Genomic DNA, 19,508 nt, shown 5'->3' with positions numbered 1-19,508 from the left:
CTACGCTGAAACGAAATTAAATTGCTCGATGAACCATAAGACAGATCAGCATATTACCACAGACTATCAAATGTGACCTGGTATAAAGAAACATCCACATTCACCTAATATAATGAAGAAGAGAAGCACTATTCGTGATTTAATTCACTCAGAATCATATTTCTCTGTAAAGTAGTTTCTCATTGACTAAGATCGTAAAAATAACTCAACTCTATGAGACACAGGAGCTAACACCTGACTTACTGCAGTGATGTTCCTGTGGGGGTGGAGCATGTTCTGTACGTGTGGATTGTTTGTCAGTGACTGTCGATGAGACCTCTCCTGGTTCATGAAACCGGCTCTTCAGTGTTTGGTGTTGTGCAGTATCTTTGGCGACTTGTGTGGAATGAGCTGTTTCCTGTTGGTTCACTGTTGCCTGTGGATGTTTGTGGTGTTTTGGCTCTTAATGGTTCTGATGTGTCATTAAGTGCATTATGGTACAGTCTAATTTCTGACCCTTGATCCCATGTTTTTCTGACATTATCATATAATGATATCTGTTAATACAGAATTGTTCTTGTTTGTAATTATAATGAACTGAACATTCAGTGTTTCATTGAGCGTAGCTGGGGATATGCAGGCGTAGGCAGCAGGAGACAGAGTCACGTGTTTAAAAACAGGCCCTGGTGACACAGGAGCTGCGGTGCGGCCGTGTGAGCAGGGCTGTGTTTTTGAGCAGGTGTGCTGTGTTTTCAAACAGGGCTACCAGTGGTTGAAGGACAAGATCTTGAGCGAGGAGGGCCGGCGTCAGCAGGCGAAGTTGAAAGAGCTGCAGGCAATCGCGGAGCGGCTGGGCTGCACTCTGCCCCAACTCGCCATCGGTACGCAGATACACTCTGCCGCTCTCTCTCTTTCTGTCTGTCTGTCCGTCCCTCTGCCTCGACAGACCGGGGTTGCCTGGTTTGACTGTGGGTGTGTTGTGTTGTCCTGTGTGTGTCTGTGTAGTTTTTAATTTTAAATAATTTACGCGAAAAGGAAACAAGAAAACAAAAAACTGAAATTAAGAAAATAAAAGAGAAATGGTGTATATTAAAGGGACTCATTGCCTCTTAGAAACCAATCAGAAAAGGATGGACATTAATAGAATACAGTGTGTCCTCGAGGATAGTCCGTAGAACACATTAAGACCAGTAAACATCAATGTCTGTTATGTAAATATGTTAACAGTATGTGTTTGGATATGCAGGTCTTTGGTTTCCCCTGGTGTAAATATGTATTTAACAATTTCTGGTGTCAGCATAAAAATAGCGTCCTGGACATAAATCCAGCGAGTGACCGATATTGATTCCCTGCCGGTCAGGAGTGTGAGAATGTGCAAACCCCTGAAGACGCACACTCCTGTGAGAGCTGTTAAAGCGTCAGGCTTGAGGGAGGCGGCAAGTAAATCTGGGACTTCGCCTTCTATCAGCACAGATCACAGCAGATTCTCTCCCCTCGCAGTAATGCAGTGTCATAGATTAGGTTTCACGGCCCATTAGTGGACACCCTCATCTCTCCCAATTACCATAAATCCTTCTGGCGCTCCTGAAGGCAACACAAGAGATTTATATCCGCCATGTTGTCCTCCGCACTATATCGTGGCATTACAGTATTTAACCAGCCTCTGCCAAGGCCAACAAATCTTGCACATCTGACTACCTCTTAAAAAATGGAAAAATAAAAGGACAAAAGATCATCTGCAATAAATTGTACCGACCATATCAATATTACATCAACATCCATAAGAAATTGACAAAAGGAAACGACGATAAACACATTTCTGCATGTTCAGTTCAAATCAGTTCAGTACTTTACAAATAAACAGAAACAGATAAAAACTTTCTTGTTGGAGGTTTTGAAAAGTATAATATAATGACTGAATCTCTCCTGCTGTTGTGTAGTGGTACGTTCAGGAATCAGTCTGTGGTTGTGAACTGAGTATCTCTCTGTCCTGAGAGAAGCTCTGCTCTTCTGTCAATCTAATAAAACACATTCATTTTCATTTTGATGATGGTGGATTTGCGCAGAGTTGTAATCTCACTGTTTTTACAGCATAAAATGCCATCCCTACCATAATCTGTTTAATCTGTAGTATCTTTAATAGCAAAATAATGCAGTTGTTGCATAATACGTCTTAACATTATGATAGAAAACCAAACAGAACTAGGGTTTGGATGTTTTGTGTTTCCTCAAAGAAATCATCAAAATAAATGCCAAATTCTATTTGCTGAGTTCAGTCTTGACGTCTAACTCAGTTTTTTAAATGCGGTAAGTTTTCCTTTTCTTTTTACTTATCTACATTTGCAAGGGAAAGAATGTACTTTTTATTTTACAGCGAGTTATATCATTAATATTTAACACACAAAACGTTTGTTCACTTGATGAAATATGGTCAGTTGGATCATACAAACCAACCGCATGTAAAGTAATTAAAATTAAGAACCACAATGATAAAATACTGCTTATATGTCGATTATAAATATCTTTATTAAAACTATAACCTCTTTCAGCTCTACTACTCCTACTATTAATTAAAAATTGATTAGTTGAGTCACAGGAAATTGATGAGTTCTGCTCTGATAGTTTAGTCATCTTTAAAATATATTTCTTCTGTTTGGACAAAACAAATCATTTTCAGACGATTCCTTGGCCTTTGGAAAACTGGACTGAACAGTTATGACATTTTATAGACAAAATAATAATATTCCATCACTCAATATTGATAATTGTTAGTTGCAGCCTTAGTCAATATAATACTTAACGAATCATTTTACTTATGATATTTTAAGTACATTTTCCTGAGAATATTTTTGTAGCTTTACTTGTTGAGTATTTATTATGTGGTATTTGTACCGAAGTAAAAGACATGAATGTTTCTTCTACAGTGGGAGGACTTTAGTATTCAGGTTTGTGGCAAGAGATCATTTTGTGCAGAAGTGTTGCAGTAGCCTTTCATGTTATATCAGGACTTTGTAGGAAATGTCACTTAGCTTGATAAAAGAAATCAATCTGCTCTGTGTTTGTGATGTGTGCAGATGTTGTGCGGTGTGTTTGAATCAGGGATGTTGTGATAGTGTGTCCGTAGCCATGGTGGGGGTGTCATTGCTGTTTACTGGTTTCCTGCAGCGTGGTGCCTACGGAACGAGGGAGTGAGCTCAGTCCTTCTAGGGGCGTCCAGCACCGACCAGCTGATGGAGAACATAGGAGCGATACAGGTGAGGCTATGAGTGTGTGTGTGTACGTTTGTGAGAGCTTCCAAAGAGCAAATCAGCGGCTTTTTTAGTGAAAATGTGACCTGACCTGTTTCATCAGGTCCGTATTTGTGCCTTACAGCCTGGAACAGCAGCCTCCTCCTCTCCTAGGTACAGCTGAGCCTCTGGGGCAGTTTGCCGCTGCACACTTGGGTGCTTTACTGTACCGAGTTAATAAGGTCAGCGGAGTATCAGTTGCCAGGAGATTGGAGGCAAGCTTAAGGCCACTTCTTCCTCTCCTGATAAGATGCACTGTGTTAATGGGGTGTTCAGACTGGTGGGGGTTTACCTCCTCGGCTCACATTATGTCTGCCCTGAAGTAGAGAACATCACTACACTCTATTCTGATGCTTTGTGTGTCTGTGTGGACGCATTAGCACACAAGATGTGTGCGCACTATATGTCTCTCTCTCCCTCAGCACATTTGATATTTCCATTTTGGAATGCTATCCTCACATTTCCCCAGGCCTTTGTACTTTTTCCTTTTACTGAGAATTTTTCATCACAGACCCTGAAATAGAAACAGCCCTTCATCTGAAAAGAAAGTCCACATAATATGTCCTTTTTCAGGGGACATTTAGTGCAGTATTTGTTTCATGTCTGTACGAAAGAGAAAATTTGAAAATAAATGAGCTTTTATATTTTCAACTTGGGAATAATAAATTTAATTACATCATAGTAAAATAGCCTGTTTGTCTGCTTCAAGAACTCTTGAATGAAAAAATAATGTCATAATTGTAACAAAGCACATGAATTTACATGATTCATTTGATATTTAGTTTCATTTGTTATCTTGACATGTATTTACAAACCTCTGGGCCGAAAATAATAATTCAGAATCAATATGAATTTACAATTGGAATAACAATGTAATACAATAATAAATGAATCAAGATAGAACTGATTATAAAAAATAACTCCTTCCTGGCAACATTAAAAACTGTAATGCAATTTAATTCATCATTAGTAAACTATATAAAAATATAACACTGACAGGAGACGTGTCTCACTGAGTACTGACGTCACTGCAATAATTAAAGTACATATGACGATAATACCTCTACTTGTGTTTCTAACTTCTTTACAGTTTGGACATTGTTACATTGATTAAATAAGCTACAGATTTATATATATGTTATATGAATACCTGCTTTAATAATGTATTTGAGATTCAGGGCGGATGTTAATACAAGGTCTGAACGTTCCTGAAAACCAAACGCTCTGACAGGAAACGCAGAACATGTTCATGTTTGTCTCTCTCCCCCGACACAGGTTCTTCCAAAGTTGTCATCCTCCATCACACATGAGGTGGACAGCATCCTGGGGAACAAGCCGTACAGTAAAAAGGACTATCGCTCTTAACACGAAGCACAGCCCCGCCCGGCAGGGCTGCACCCGGGCTGCAGCAGCGCCCCACCTTTGCCTGATCCTCTGTTTGCTTGAGCTTTTACTAAGTGAGACCCTGGCGCATGAGTCTGGCCACACCAAGGCCACGCAGGGCACCTCATTTAGAGTTACAGGGATAAGATAAGAAAAAGGGGGAAAAAATACAGTCACCTCCACAGGAAATGAAGGGATTCACATAGAAAGACAAGTGGATGAGAGATATTCGGGATATGCGCTCATACCTAAATCAGTTATACATTCAATTCAGCTGAACGTATTTTAAAACCATAGAGAAAAATTACTTTTTAAAAAAAAATAAGCACACGCTTGCTTGGCAGCCAGAATTCTTTTTTGTTTGTTTTTCCAAAGATGAATGCAACTAAACAGAAGTTGAAGTTCCTACTGTATGGATATACAAGAACTACTCTGTTGCACATGTACCATTTTTTCCCTGGATGTTCTATTTACAAACCGTGTCCATCAAGGTTTCTCTGAAAGAAGAGCTGTGTGTGTGTTGTTGTCCACATGATCAGTATTGGAGCCTTTCTGTGGGCTTTAACAATCAGCACTTTAGTATTGTCAGTATAGGTGCTGGAGGGGAGTTACAGGAGGGGAGAGGATGGGTACAGTATTTTTATCACACAACCACTGCACTATTAGATTTTGCATCACCTCCTGATAATTCCCTCTCCTCAACCTCCCTCTGTGTCTTCACTGGCAGTGCATCTGTCCAGCCTGATGCTCTGACACTCCTGCTGTCGAGGAGCGGTGATGGAGTCCTGCGTTCGACAGGGGCGACTGGGAGGACGAGGGGTTAACAACTGCACTCTGCCCGAGAGGCTCCTCCTCCGTCCTGACCAGTGAACTGTTCATGATAAGGAGTCAGGAGCGAGGCTGCTGTGTGCGGGCGACTGCCACTGAAGAGATTAGCTATTTATTCACCCCGAACAGTAGGAACTGCAGTCATCATAAATCAAATGCAGTGTCCTGCTTCACTGTGTTACCCAACCTCTGCTCTGCTTTGTTCAGGCTGAGGATTTACTGTACAGGAAGTGATCATATCAGCGCTGGCTCCACATCACGTGGAAACTTCTCCTTGATCAAATTCTGTTCAAGTATTTTTGCCTTATTTTACAGTTGCATCAGACTGTGCTGTGGGCTTCAGTGTAGACGAGCAGCTTGACAGCTGTCCCGTTTGGACGACTGGTCTCATGTCCCCAGTATTTAGGGCAACGCTAACTTGTAGAAGTGGCGTTGGTTTTCCAGGGCGTGGTCGTGTTTCCAGTTAATCAGCCAGTGGCAGCAGCTCCAGGAACAGAGCAGGTGGTTGTAATCGTGCGTTGCCATGCACATGGTCCGAAGGTTGTATTTACTCGTCTGTCTTTCTTTCGTTTGTCGACACTGGGCAGGACCAGTGACATTTGAGCGTGGCTCCAGCCAAAGATCTTCTTCTTTTCTCTTTACGACACACCTGAGTGTTTCACTCTCGCTTCCTGAAAGATTATAGAACTCACCTTGACGCATGTGCTGTCCAGTTTGTTATCTATCTATGGTATGGACTTAACTCCATGTATATCTTTACTTGACCATGCTGTTGCTAGTTAACAAAGGTCCTTCATATACAGAATGCATAGTACCGCTAAAAGCTTTAGGATAGTAAGGTATGTTTCAAGCGACGTACGACTTGAGACGTGTTAGAAGTATTACTACAGAATTTGATGCCACCCTGTATCATTCTTTCTCCTCTGGGTGCTCTCTTACTGTGATTAAAGCACAAGTGGATAGCATGTGACACATCCTCGAAGCATGGACTCTCTTCACCTCGTCGACAATAACCTACGGGAGAAGCAAGGTGAAGCTCCGCCCCTTACTAACACGTGTAGATAACAGATCTTTACTAACAGCTGAAACTATTGATCCTTAGAAGAAAAATACAGATAAAGAAAACTCATCAGTACGAATGATATGAGTGAGATGAAGATGCTTCTCAGTTTAAGTGGAGGGAATAAATAATAAGTGTGGGTGATGATTTACAGCCTCTGGTTTTTAACAAGAGCAAAGTGACTTCATGTCTCTACTGTTGATCGTGTGCGTGCGTGTGTCAGGTAGGGGGAGGGGGACAATTAAACGAATCCCTTGCTACAGCCTGTTGTATTAGTTGATCCCTGTATACGTTTGACGTGTCTCGTATGTCTGAGTTCGTTTAACTGGCGTGAGCCGATGCTGTTTTCTCTGAAGAGGAAAAAAACAAAAGCAAAGAACATTTAGTTCATTAGTCTGTGAAATTCCTGTGTCTTAATATTATCATCTGCAGGGAGTCGAGAGGAAGATAGAGACTTTAAGGCGACGTTCCATAATTCGGGAAAAATGCTTATTTGCTACAGAAGAAGATTGAAACTACTGTCTTGTCTGCCCAATAGACATGAAGCTACAGCAAAAATATAAAGCTAAGGAAATGGTTCCGTCCACAGCCGACAATCTTCCAGGTTTTGAGCAGTTGATTGATGAACCGCTACAGTCTGCAGTGTGAAGGTCACCTTGTGATGGGCTCACTGCTATGACCACAAGTTGAACTACCCGCGTGCTAGCCTGTATTACAGGTGAGCAATAAACAAAAGTCTGCTTCAATCCAATTCCAACCTCTGTGATACCAGGCCTGGGAAACAGTTTTTATTACAAGCACCTAATGTGTCATGTAGGAAAGAATCATTTTTTACAATTCATGAGCTGAAAACATTATTTACAGGGAATTGATCTAGTGAACACCACCGTTTGGCCTATTGTACTATTCTTTGATCATTATGAAATGATAGTTTATTTTTTAATTGGTAAATAATAAACATGCTTTTTTTTGCTTTTTAAGATGGACACATTTCAGAAGAAAATTTAAGGTGGAACTTTGATACATTAGATTATGGGAATCATTTATTTCAGTTTCAATATCAGGTGAATTAGAATTTTAGAAGAGACTGTTTTCAACTAGGATGAATCTCCGCCACGGCCCAACAATCAATCAAACCACACTAAATTTCACACATTCATAGAAATTAGTTCCCAAAATTTGCCTGATTTATTTAATCAAGATCAATGAATAATTCTCTGGGAAAACAATGAAAATGTTGAAAAATCTCACAATGTGTCTGCACCAAAATTCCTTGGGTTCTTCGCTGCCTCACATCCTTCCCTCGACATTCGGCTGATTGTGTTGCCTTTGGACAGAAACAGCCAGCTTTATTTGTTATTATCGTTATTATCTGTTAGCTGTTAGCTATGGTTCTTATTGGCAGAAAATGATGTTATCAATCTTCTGGATAAGACGACCTATAAGCAAACTTCCCAAACTGTGGAACTTCCCCTTTAAATAAAATTGCTGTGCATTAGTTTGACCATCAGTGTTATTTCACGCTGTGCTGACCTGCCCAGCAAAGATCCCGAGATAACTGCTAATGTTTGGAGTGTGTTCAGAGGACGTCATGCTTTAAGTGGCCCTAGTTTAACATTGTTGAAGACTAGTTCAGAAATGAAGCCACAGCTGGATAGAGCTTATTTTACAGAAGGTCAAAGGTTATACAGAGAATATATTTTTTATGTTTTTGCCTTTAATGCAGTAGAGACAAACTTAAAGAACAGTTTTTATTTTTGTTTTCATCATGCTGCATTTTTCCTATCTGTATTGTATCGATTTTAGGACTGACAAAAAGAAGCAATTTCTTTGTGTTGTGTATGCATTATGAGAAATGCTCTGAAGATGACGTAGTGAGCGACTGGTATTTCCTGTACATAGTTTGACCTTTGTATATATATATTTCTGGTTGTGATCACCTTTGCCTTTTTCTCTTTTATTTTTTATTTTGTTTTGCAGGCGTTGCTATCTGCACTGTGCTTGAATCTGAAATTTAGACAGGATGTACAGCTTCAATCTTCAATGAAAATGAAATAATGATAAAATAAGAATGAGAAACAAACCGTCATGTGTCTGTCTTTATTTGGCATTCGTGTGTTAAAAAGAATAAACCTGATTGTGGGTTGTTCACTGGACTGTGTTTGTCAGAGATGCAGAATCTCAATTAAACAGTGGAAAACAAAAAAATGTGATTTAAGTTTGACGAATATTCAACTGTTAAATATAAATATGAAGCAACTTATACACAAAATCAATTCAAATGAAATTATTTCAACATTGAGAGCGAGCTGTGTAAATAAAGTGATTTCTATTTAAAATCCAGAATTGTGCTTGACTGATATTTTTCTATTAAACATCTGGAGATAAAGCAATTAGTTACTTCATTAAACTGGCAGGTTTTATAAGATGGTTGCATCATATCCAGCAATGTCGCCCATTTTCTTACAAAATTAAGAGATTATTTTATATACAAGTACCCAGTGAAGGTAGTTAATGGACAAAGGTAAAATAAAAATATCAAAAGTGCAGTAAAAACAAACTGCTGCACTCTGAGGATGATGTTTTTATGCCTCCGCACCCATGACAGCCAGTGGAAGGAGGTATTGCTTTTTCTTTTTCCTCCGTCTTGTTAACATAATATCTCAAGAATACCTCAAGATCATTTCTTCCTTTTTTGAACAAACATTCAGTTTGACTCAAAGATGAACTGATTAGATTTTGGTGATCAAATGTCAAGGTCACTGTGACCTTTTTGCCTTGTTAACATATCTGAGGAACCCCTTGGGGACGTTTTTTCAAATTGGATGAAATTGTTCATTTCGACTCATCGATGAACTGATAAGAATTTAATGGTCAAAGTCTCTGTGGCCTCACAAAACCATTTTTTGGCCTCTTGAACATGATTTCTCTGATCTGACTTTTGGGGCTTTCTTCAAAACATTTTGACCAGTTGTCACTTGGACACAAAGATGAACTTGGACACAAAGATGAACCTCATATGAATCTGGAAAAAAAGTATTTAGACTGAAACTACACTGGTTGGCGGAGGCATACAATCACAGGGTGGTACTAGTTTGGGAGTAGTATTTCTAGTTTGGAAGTAGTTCTCCTCCTGAAGACTGAAAGTGTTTTCATTTTACGGTGACGTTCCACTTTGAGTTCAAGAAGATCACCGGAGACAGGTCAGGCTCACGCCACAGAGTCGATCAGTTCAAAGGTCACTTTGGTACCAAAATACAAAAAATGAAGTAGCTCGGGTCCAAACGTGGAACTGCAGTTCTCATCAGAGAGTCTATTTCCATGAAGATCCTCCAGCTGCTACGACTCTTTCACGAGCGTTCACACACTCCAGTAAAAAAAAAAAAAAATCACTTTCTCAGTTTCAGTCTTTCAGGTAGATGCTATAATGAGTTTTGTTGTGAGTCTCCTCTGCTGCTGCTCCCATAGGTGACACGTGGAGGTCCACCTGCAGAGACACACACACACACACACACACACACTGTGAGCTGAGTCCACTTCTAAATGCACAACTTTCATATTCCATCTGAAAAAAAGACGACACCACAGAGGAAGTGCAGCCTCGGCAGAAGGAACACGGTGACCAGATGCTGTCAGCACTAATACTAGTTATTTACTCTCATTTCACAGAGTCAGCGAAAAACTGCCACCTCTGCTCTGACTGCGAGAGTCAGCAGAGCCTGTCACCTGATGTCCCCTGTGGATGTTACACTGAAGTGAGATGACTCTTCAGGCAGCAGTGACAGTGTGTTCACTCAGTTCTGTACCTTCCTGACAGGAGAGGCCGATCCAGCTGTGCATGCAGCTGCAGCGGCCGTTGCGTCGGTCGCATCGTGCTCCGTTCTGACACTCGCAGGTCTCAGCACAGTCTGGGCCGTAGAGGTTTGCTCTGCAGTCTGACACAAGAACACAAAATATATAAGTATAACTATAATTACTATGACTCCCAGTTGTCAGTTTATTAGGTACAGCTAGTAATACTGGAGTGTAACACACAGATGTGTTTCTGTTGTTTAAATTTATATAACTTATATTAATGAGGTCCAAATAAAAACACTTCATTATACTAAAAACACTTCAGTATAATGTAACAACTTAGGTTTGTACTCAAAGACTAAATTAAACTGCTTTAGTTCTTTTTACTTAACTAACTAATGGAATATTTCAATATTGCTGTGATATTACTTTTACTACTCTACAGTCATTAAATTCACTCTCCATCGCTGCTAATAGGTCCCCATGTACACTAAATACCAAATAAAAATAAACGATGTGTAAATATTTACAAAACATACATTTTCAGAATCATCTTGAGCAGTGCTCACTCTAAAAGTCAGAATCTCAAGGTCTCAACACAAAGCAGAACAATCTGAACTGTCACCCTCATTTATTTCAATTTATTCTTATTAAATCTAAATATTCATTCGGTAACTTTCGTCTTTGATTGAGGAATTTAAAAGGCAATGTTTTGGTGACATAACTTCCTTGTTGTAACTGTTTAGTTTTTTTCTTCAGAACATATGCTGTAATCCAGTTTGCCTGATCTTAAAAAATGGCTTCAAAACGTATTTTTCATTTGACTTCTGATATAAAACTCAAATGTCTTAGAGTTTATACAGGGAAGAGTTGTGCGACGTGATCTTAACTTCAGTATTTGTTCTAAAACCACAACAAAAAGGACTGATGATTACCGATGTCACATCTGAGTCCCGTCTTCCCTGAGGAGCAGAGACATCTTCCTGTCGCAGGGTCACACGGAGAGTCGTCCTCACAGTCGCACACTTTAGCACAACCCAGACCGAAGGTTCCCTGTTCACACACTGAGGGACAGTCCAACAATAGAAATGATTTTCAGTGAAAGCAGACACAAACCTGTTACTTTACTGTATCAGCAGTAATGTGACTGACCTCTGTGGCAGCGTGCTCCGTAATATCCTGGAGGACAGACACAGTGTCCTGACGCAGGGTGACAGGAGGCTGCGTTCATACAGTCGCACTGCAGCTGGCACAGCGGGCCGTGGAGACCAGGAGGACAGGCTGAGGACGAGAGAGGCGTGGAGTAAGATTTAAAAGTCCACCTTCATGGATTCAAATGTTCTCATTCATTTGATCAACTCCAGAGTTTCACTTTTTAGTTCTCTGACGTTTGCTACTGGAAAGGTCAGTGTATGTTTATGTGTGCTTTGTATTTTTATTTGTCACCTTGTGCACTTGACACAGAGGAGTGAGCTACATCAGGCTGCACAGAGAATAAGTATTTCTAGGATCATTTCGTTGTTGGATTTGACTTTAACTTCATGTATTTCAGTTCTCACCATGTTCACACAGATGTCCATAGAAGCCTGGACCACACTGACACGTCCCCGTCACTCTGTCACACGTGCCGTTATTTTGACACTTACATTTCAGCTGGCAGTTGGCACCAAATCTGCCCACGGGACATTCTGGGAGGCAGATGAGTAAAAAGAATAATAAATTCTAATTCCTGACTCAAGACTTGTCTCTTTAGGTTTATTATGATGCTGTGGATGCAACAGGTAAACGTAGCAGCTGTGAGAAAACACAGGATGAATTGTGTTTGTCGTCACCTCTGTCGCAGTGTGTACCGGTCCAGCCCAGACCACAGGTACAGTTGCCGGTTACTGAGTCACACACTCCTCCGTTACTGCAGTTACAGCGATGGACACAGTCTGCCCCGAACCAGCCTGGAGGGCAGCCTGAGGCCAAACACACACACACTCAAATTGAATTTAACATCAAGCGTCTTAACAGCCCGAAACTAGAGTAGCACTCAGCAGAGCTCACACCCACCAAGGCCCAACTGTCGCCATAGATTTACCTAAAGATTCAGTGTGTAGAATTCAGTGACATCTAGTGGTGAAGTTGCATGTTGCAGCTGAATACCCCTCATCTCACCCTCCCCTTCCAAACATGACAGAGAACCTGTGGCTTCAGTTGTGTTTAGTTTGTCTATACTATAGAAAACAGGGTGGCCTCTGAAGATATGAAGTATTTAAATATAAAGGGCTCATAAAGAAAACAACAATTAGTACAATTTAGATTAAACACATCATAGAAAAACATCACTAGGATTATTTTATATCAAATTTCTACCAATAGATCCTGTCCACTAGATATGCCTGATTTTTAAATCAAGATCCATGAATTACTCCCAGGAAATCAGTGAAAATGTCAAAAAGTGCCACAAAAAAAAGTCTTTTTTTGGGATCCCCGCTAAAATTGAATGTGTTCTTTCTTGTCCCATGTTCCATCCTTCCACTAAGTTTTGTAGTGATCTAGTTATTTGTTTTAGTAAAAGAGACGTGTGCAAACACTGCTGAGAACTCACTGTGTCCACAGTCCTCTCCTCTTCGTCCAGGGACGCACAAACACCGACCGGTGACCGGGTCATTCTTGGCCCCCTCTCCACACCTGGCCACCCGAGCACAGTCGACGCCATAACGCCCAGCAGGACACGCTGTCAGCACCAGGACACACACACACACACACACACACACACACACACACACACCAGAGACGCGTCACCTAGACTGTAAAACTCTTTTATTTATTCACATTCTGAGGCTGTGATGGACTCACTGATGTTGCAGCGTGCTCCTATAAACCCTGCTGGACATTTACAGGCTCCAGTGGAAGCAACGCACTTCCCTCCGTTCACACACTTGCATTGTCTCTCACAGTTAGGACCGTAACGACCCTCTCCACAGGCTGAAAATAAATAACACACAGGAGTTATGTAACTTAAATGGCATTCATTTACTTATTTGCCCTAATGTTTATGTATGAATATGTTTTTCTGTTTTTTTTTTTACAAACCTTGGTCACATTTGGGACCTTGGAACCCTGGGGCGCAGTAACAAGATCCAGACACCGGGTGGCAGAGCTGGTTTGTCTCTGAGCACTGACAGACCTGGTTACAGTTCTGACCAAATGTTCCTGGAAGACAAGCTGACAGACGAGCACACAGTGTTAGAGATGTTCTTACTCTCACTGTGGTTTATCAAAGCGTCAGTGAGAGAAGGATGATGATCATCAGTGGGTGTGAGAGAGTGAGAGGTGCAGAACTCACTCTGCTCACAGCCGTTGCCGGTGAATCCGGGAGGACAGCCACACTCTCCAGAGATGTGGTGGCAGGATGTTCCCTGAGCACAGCTGCACTGCTGCACACAGCTCCTCCCGTACGTACCTGGCAAACACGCTGACACGCAACAAAAATACAACAATATCAGCTGTTTCATCCTGCATGAGTCACTGTGTCCAATTCACTGATCAGACATTTACATAAAACTATCTCAAAACAGTTAAACTACATTTAAATTAAATTAAATGTCATGATAACTAGTTTTTGTGTAATCCTGCTAATTTAGACGAAAACATAAACTTCTTGGTGGAAATGAAAAGTTTCTTTCTTATCCTGTCCATTAAATTTTGAAATATAAAAGCTTCATTGTTGAAATAACAGACTGTGTCCACCAGGGGCTGCAGGAGTTCCACAGGGTCTCTAGCTGCAGGTTTGTACCTTTGTCACAGAGTTTTCCTCTCCAGCCCGGTGGACACTGACACTCTCCAGTGACGTGGTGACATGAAACAGTGTGCACACACCGGCATCTCTCCTGACAGCCAGCACCGAACAGGCCTGCTTCACATGCTGCGCAGAGGAAGGTGCAAATTGGAGGTGGTGATAAACAAAAAATAGTTTCCACAGAGCAGCAGTTTGTGCAGGTTCATTAGTTTGGAGTCTCACTGGCTCACTTTTCTCACAGAGCTCTCCGATCCAGCCGGCGCGGCAGCTGCACCGTCCCGTCTGCCGGTCACACTGGCCGCCGTGTTCACATCCACACTGCTGCTGGCAGTCGGCCCCGAACCGACCCACTGCACACTCTGTAAACATACGGCAGCATGCACAGGCAGAAACACACACACGTGTGAGACCAGACAAAGCAGAGACATCATGGTGTGAAAACACATGTGACAAGGCTCTGTCCCATTTCTGCTGAGGACCATGGTTTTTTTAAAAGTTATGCTTGGAGTGAGTGAGGAGTTGGCAGTGAGAGGTGGAGTAGCCACAGGGTTTCAGAGGGTGAAGACATTCCAGCAGCAGGATTAGTGGTTTCCTGAGGAGGGGGCTGGACCTGGCACGGCTCGGCAGGGGAAGGTTGTAACAGGCACAGAGGGAGGATAGTGTGTGATGTGGAGCTCAGAGGGAGAACGAGCTGGAATGTCATCACCGGGTCAGTGATGGAGACTTTTACAGTCCAGACTCGTCTGTGGCGCAAAAACTGTGCCAGCAAATAACCGAACTTCAGGAGAAAACAAATGAGCTAAAGCAGCAAATGAGCGTAAGACGGATGAGTTTCCTGAGCAGAGTGAAACAACCACAGGCCTCAGGTTTAAATATTTACCTCAGGGCTCAGGTGATGTTATTCTTCTGCATCTCTGTCCAGACTAAGCAACGTCTGTAGGATTGTGTAATATGAAAAGAGCTGGTGGTTTAGGATGGATTTCACTGATCCAGGCTTCATGTGTGTTTAGAAGAGTGAGTCTAAGTCCAGATTAAACCTGAATTAGATTCATCAATAATCATTTTTTTAACATGTGAATGCACGTATTTGCCTTTGGATCCCAGATCCTTCATGATTAGTTTGTTCTGTTTAATTACAGTGCGATGAGGTCTACACACAATATGATTCTGATCAGTGTCTGTGGATATTACGGTCAGTAAAAGATTCATGTCAGTAATGATAAGTCCTCAATGCTTCTCAGTAGATTTCACACCCCTGCCAACAGTCTCCTTAAATTAAATCAGGCTGCACCATTTCATGCACTCCTAGATCAGTTCTCTCAATGTGCCTGATTTCTATCATCGAGATCCGGAAATGATTTGCTGTGAAACTGGTGAAACATCATATGTAATAAATTCCTGGATCTGCTTCCTGAGTTCTTTCCTGACAACCCCTGCCTCCTTCCACCAAGTTACGTTTCATCTGTAGGATAGTTTTTGCGTAATCCTGCTAAGTAACATACAAATGAAAACACAGTGGTTGTTGAGACATCAAGAAAAAGCAGAAACTAATCCTCTCCAGAAGAGGTCATGCTTTTATTGCTGTTTGTCTCTTATTTAGCAGGAATATGCAAAAACGACTGAATCACTTTTCTTGGTGGAAGACGGGACGTGAGCCAAGGAAGTGTTGGCGATGATTTGGACATGGGGGCAGATCAGAGGAATATTTCATGGCTTTCTTTAACATTATGTCCTGTTATTTTTTGTGTTTTTTTTAATCATGAGACAAAAAACTCATCTGGACAAAACTGGGGAAACTCATGCACAGGCTGCTGCACGTGGAGTGGAGACAGAAGCAGTGGTCGAAGGGAAATTTTGTTTTTTGTGCCAGTTGGGTTTTATTTTTATCGTTTTTAACTTCACAGTCAGGAAATGAAATGCTGAGATCTGGGAAATGGTGAAAAAAAAAAGGAACACCAGTAGTCAGATGATCACGAAGATTTTAAATTTAAAAACGTATTTGGAAGAGAAAGTGAGGCTGGAAGTTGTCGGTTGTGGAGATCGATCGGGTTTCACACTGACTTCCTGGTGTTAAGTTTTGACTTGCAGAGCTTTAGGTTTAGATCTAGCGAGAACACACATGAATACATCTGCAGAAACAGTTCAACATATCAGAATACAGAGACTTCCAGGGTCCAACTTTAAGAAATAAGTCCTGAAAACGTTTGTTCTCAACAGCACAAGTAAGAGTAGGTTGGCTCTCTGACATGAGTCAATATTCAGTGATGATTGATTTGCGTTTACCTCTGAATCAGAATGTTTGAACTGTTTCTCACATGTCTGATCGTCTCGTGTTCTTTGCCGCAGCGATGTTGGTGTTCTCAGATCTGAGAACAGTTTTGCTATGAATAACGGTCAAAAGCATAAAAAAATCTGAGTTGTAATAAATGACGTTTTTCCTTTAAAGGATCCATGTGCAGGTGGTTTGTGGTAACACAGACGGAGACTCTTACTCACAGCCTTCCAGAGTCTTACCCAGTTCACAGGCTGTACCCGTCCACCCACTGGCACATGTGCATTTTCCACTGGTCTTATTACAAGAGGCTCCGTTCTGACACAAGCAGCGCTGCCGGCAGTCCGCTCCATAGAACCCTGCAGGGCATTCTGGGAGTACAAAACACACACACAGGTAAACCATCTCCTGACCTCTTCTTTACCTGATGATGTCGCACTTTGCTCTGTTCTTCAAACTCACCCTCTGTGCAGCTGGGTCCGGTCCAGCCCGCCGTGCACACACACTGCCCACTGGCCGGGTGGCAGACGCCGTTGTTGCCGCAGCGACAGGTTTGGTTACACGCTTCCCCATAGAAGCCGGGCGGGCAAGCTGCCAGCAGAGGGACAAACAATATCATTACCTCCTCGTGAACTCTGCTGATCAAAGGTGGAAATTCCAGCGTCTGGTGAGTGATGCAGGTCACAGCATGGGGAACATCAAGTCCACATTTTCTCATGTATGACCTGCGCTGGGTTTCCCCAGATAACTCAGGGACTAAGCGTGGGATTGTTCCAGTGTGAGTCAGCGCTAAAAACATCCAGAAATGTCTTAAATGAACAATATAAGTTTCTGATTCCAGCTTCTTTCATAATGGCAGAGAGATGTCAGGGCCTGTCACTCACTCAGGTTGCAGAACGGACCGATCCATCCGGCAGGACACGAACAAACTCCACTGACGTGATCACAGCCGCCGCCGTTCAGACACAGACACTTCTCCTGACAGTCGAGCCCATAGAAACCCTGAGGACACGCTGAAACACACACACATGTAAAGACAGTCTGTTGATGGCAGATATTCAGTGGGAGAATTTGACTTCGTGATTAAATAAATAAAATATTTTTTTTTCTCTATGCACATTTTCTGCAAATATTAAATATTCCTGCACATTTTTAATTCCTCTGTATATATTGAAATCCTATGCAAATATTTAATTTCTCTGTAAAAGTAAAATTTCGCTTCATTAGTTTAATTTAATTTAATTTAATTTCCTTAATTCCTCTGTACACATTTAAATTTACATTCATCTTAGGCCAATTTCTGCATATGGTTACTGTGTTATAAGTTAACTCTAATGCATAAGTCAAGTCTAATGTATGTTCAATGTATGTTACTGCCACTGGATGCTTGAATTTCCTTCGGGATCAATAAAGTGTCTCTCTATCTAAATAGTGTCTCTTACGTTTTTCGCAGAAGGTTCCCGTCCATCCCACCTGGCAAGTACAAGCTCCGCTCACATGGTCGCACAAGGCCTTGTTGTCACACTGACACCGATGACGACAACCGAGACCAAACATACCTGCTGGACACTCTGAGGGAGTAACACACACACACACACACACACACACACACACATTTCAGGTCCACTTTGATAATGAGATGACACAACAGAGACATAGTTGAGATTGAAAGATTTCTTCTTTGACCTTGTGGTGATTTATTGGTTTCAAGTAGGAGAATAAAATTCTAATCTCGATTTTTAAGATGATGTGGACAAAAAGTGAAGTGTACAAAGAAAAAACAACAACATTTGAACAAACAAATAAGAATTCTAGTGTGTAGTTTCTGATTTCTCGGTTTCCCTCTGCATGAGCAAAACATCTATAGCAATAAAAGTATGAAGAAGTTGATATGATACAACTGAAAACTTAAAAAATACTGAATGAAAAAAAAAAGATATGTAGTATATGTACTTTCATTACCTGGAGGTAATCAGAGACAGTGTTTTTTACACCGTATCTTTGTGTAGGATTAGAAACATTAACTTTGACGCCACCTAGTGGTGACATCAAGAATGACACAGCAGAATGACTAACTTGAGAATGACTGGATGAGGAATCAATAACTTCACCTGCATTTTTCATTTGTCTACAATCAAACGTTATTATACATCCACATCCAGTGACTTTAACTCATAACATACTGAACACTTGTAACAAAGACACCGACGTACTGTGATGACACTGTGTCCCAGTGTAACCGGCCTCACAGTTGCACTGGCCCGTCACAGCATCACAGCTGCCGTCTCCGTTTCTGCAGTCGCAGGTTTCTGCACAGTCGGCTCCCCAGTGTCCCCCATCGCACACTGAAACACAAACTTCAGGGTCAAACACATCTAAACCTTTTATTCACAAATGTTTCTATCACCAATTTTAAATCCATTTTCCCACATAAACTCTCCTCCGCTGTCGTAGCAGATGTTATATTTCTGGTTTGAAGCAGTGACAGATGTTTCCCGGTCTTGTTACCTTTCCTGCAGTTGTGTCCAGTCCAGCCGGGAGCGCAGGTACACCGTCCAGTCACCGGGTCGCAGTGAGCGTTGTTCTCACACACACACTTCATTTGGCACCCTTCACCGAAACGTCCACTCAGGCACGCTGCACGAGGAAAACAAATATTTTAAGTGTCAGGACTGATGTAGTGTGAGAGACCTCGACAGATCACATGAGGAGAACTGCAAAGTTCCCGTGCTGTGGTGCAGCGGTTGGTTGAAATTGAATCATATATTTGTTCTTCTCTGTGAAAATATATGAAAATATGTCTGAGGTTCAGGCTGCTGACAGATTCCACCACAGCATGATTCAAACATTCCACAGAGATGTCATTCTGCTCAGCTGTATCACTGTTTAATGTGGGTTACTATGGAAACATAAAACCCAACAATGCCCACTGCAGATACTCACAGTCTTGGCAGAGTCTGCCCATGAATCCAGGAGGACAGTTACACGATCCGTTGTGTTTATCACACGAGCCGCCGTTCTCACAAGCAGGACAGGTCTCTCTGCAGCCTGGGCCCCACAATCCCTCCTGACACACTGCGATTAAAAATGTATATGTTCTCGTTGTTATGTGAACAT

The 19,508-nt window shown here is 41.7% G+C and overlaps 2 protein-coding genes across 8 annotated transcripts in view; one reads left to right on the top strand and one right to left on the bottom strand.

The window, feature by feature from the left end:
- Positions 1-6,908, top strand: part of kcnab2a (potassium voltage-gated channel subfamily A regulatory beta subunit 2a) — a 74,612-nt gene extending 67,704 nt beyond the window's left edge. For all 6 annotated transcript variants that reach the window (XM_069535361.1, XM_020096684.2, XM_020096686.2 and 3 more), the window contains 3 exons: positions 740-860; positions 3,145-3,233; positions 4,542-6,908. In XM_069535361.1, the coding sequence (XP_069391462.1) occupies positions 740-860; positions 3,145-3,233; positions 4,542-4,631 (300 nt within the window). In that variant the 3' untranslated portion in view covers positions 4,632-6,908. The remainder of the gene's footprint in view (positions 1-739; positions 861-3,144; positions 3,234-4,541) is intronic.
- A 1,715-nt stretch (positions 6,909-8,623) lies between these two features.
- megf6b (multiple EGF-like-domains 6b) overlaps positions 8,624-19,508 on the bottom strand; it is a 58,640-nt gene continuing 47,755 nt past the window's right edge. For both annotated transcript variants that reach the window (XM_020096679.2, XM_069535322.1), the window contains 19 exons: positions 19,335-19,466; positions 18,900-19,028; positions 18,605-18,736; positions 17,834-17,962; positions 17,276-17,404; positions 16,854-16,982; positions 16,634-16,762; positions 14,350-14,478; positions 14,117-14,245; positions 13,667-13,795; positions 13,414-13,545; positions 13,177-13,305; positions 12,926-13,054; positions 12,165-12,293; positions 11,892-12,020; positions 11,485-11,613; positions 11,268-11,396; positions 10,344-10,472; positions 8,624-10,024 (listed from right to left, as the gene is read on the bottom strand). In XM_020096679.2, coding sequence (XP_019952238.2) covers positions 9,960-10,024; positions 10,344-10,472; positions 11,268-11,396; positions 11,485-11,613; positions 11,892-12,020; positions 12,165-12,293; positions 12,926-13,054; positions 13,177-13,305; positions 13,414-13,545; positions 13,667-13,795; positions 14,117-14,245; positions 14,350-14,478; positions 16,634-16,762; positions 16,854-16,982; positions 17,276-17,404; positions 17,834-17,962; positions 18,605-18,736; positions 18,900-19,028; positions 19,335-19,466 — 2,396 coding nt within the window. In that variant the 3' untranslated portion in view covers positions 8,624-9,959. The remainder of the gene's footprint in view (positions 10,025-10,343; positions 10,473-11,267; positions 11,397-11,484; positions 11,614-11,891; positions 12,021-12,164; positions 12,294-12,925; positions 13,055-13,176; positions 13,306-13,413; positions 13,546-13,666; positions 13,796-14,116; positions 14,246-14,349; positions 14,479-16,633; positions 16,763-16,853; positions 16,983-17,275; positions 17,405-17,833; positions 17,963-18,604; positions 18,737-18,899; positions 19,029-19,334; positions 19,467-19,508) is intronic.

The sequence above is a fragment of the Paralichthys olivaceus genome, chromosome 2, assembly GCF_024713975.1.
Source record: "Paralichthys olivaceus isolate ysfri-2021 chromosome 2, ASM2471397v2, whole genome shotgun sequence".
NCBI lineage: Eukaryota > Metazoa > Chordata > Actinopteri > Pleuronectiformes > Paralichthyidae > Paralichthys > Paralichthys olivaceus.
Note: the sequence above shows the minus strand (reverse complement) of the source record. Positions and strands in the feature narration are given on the sequence as shown.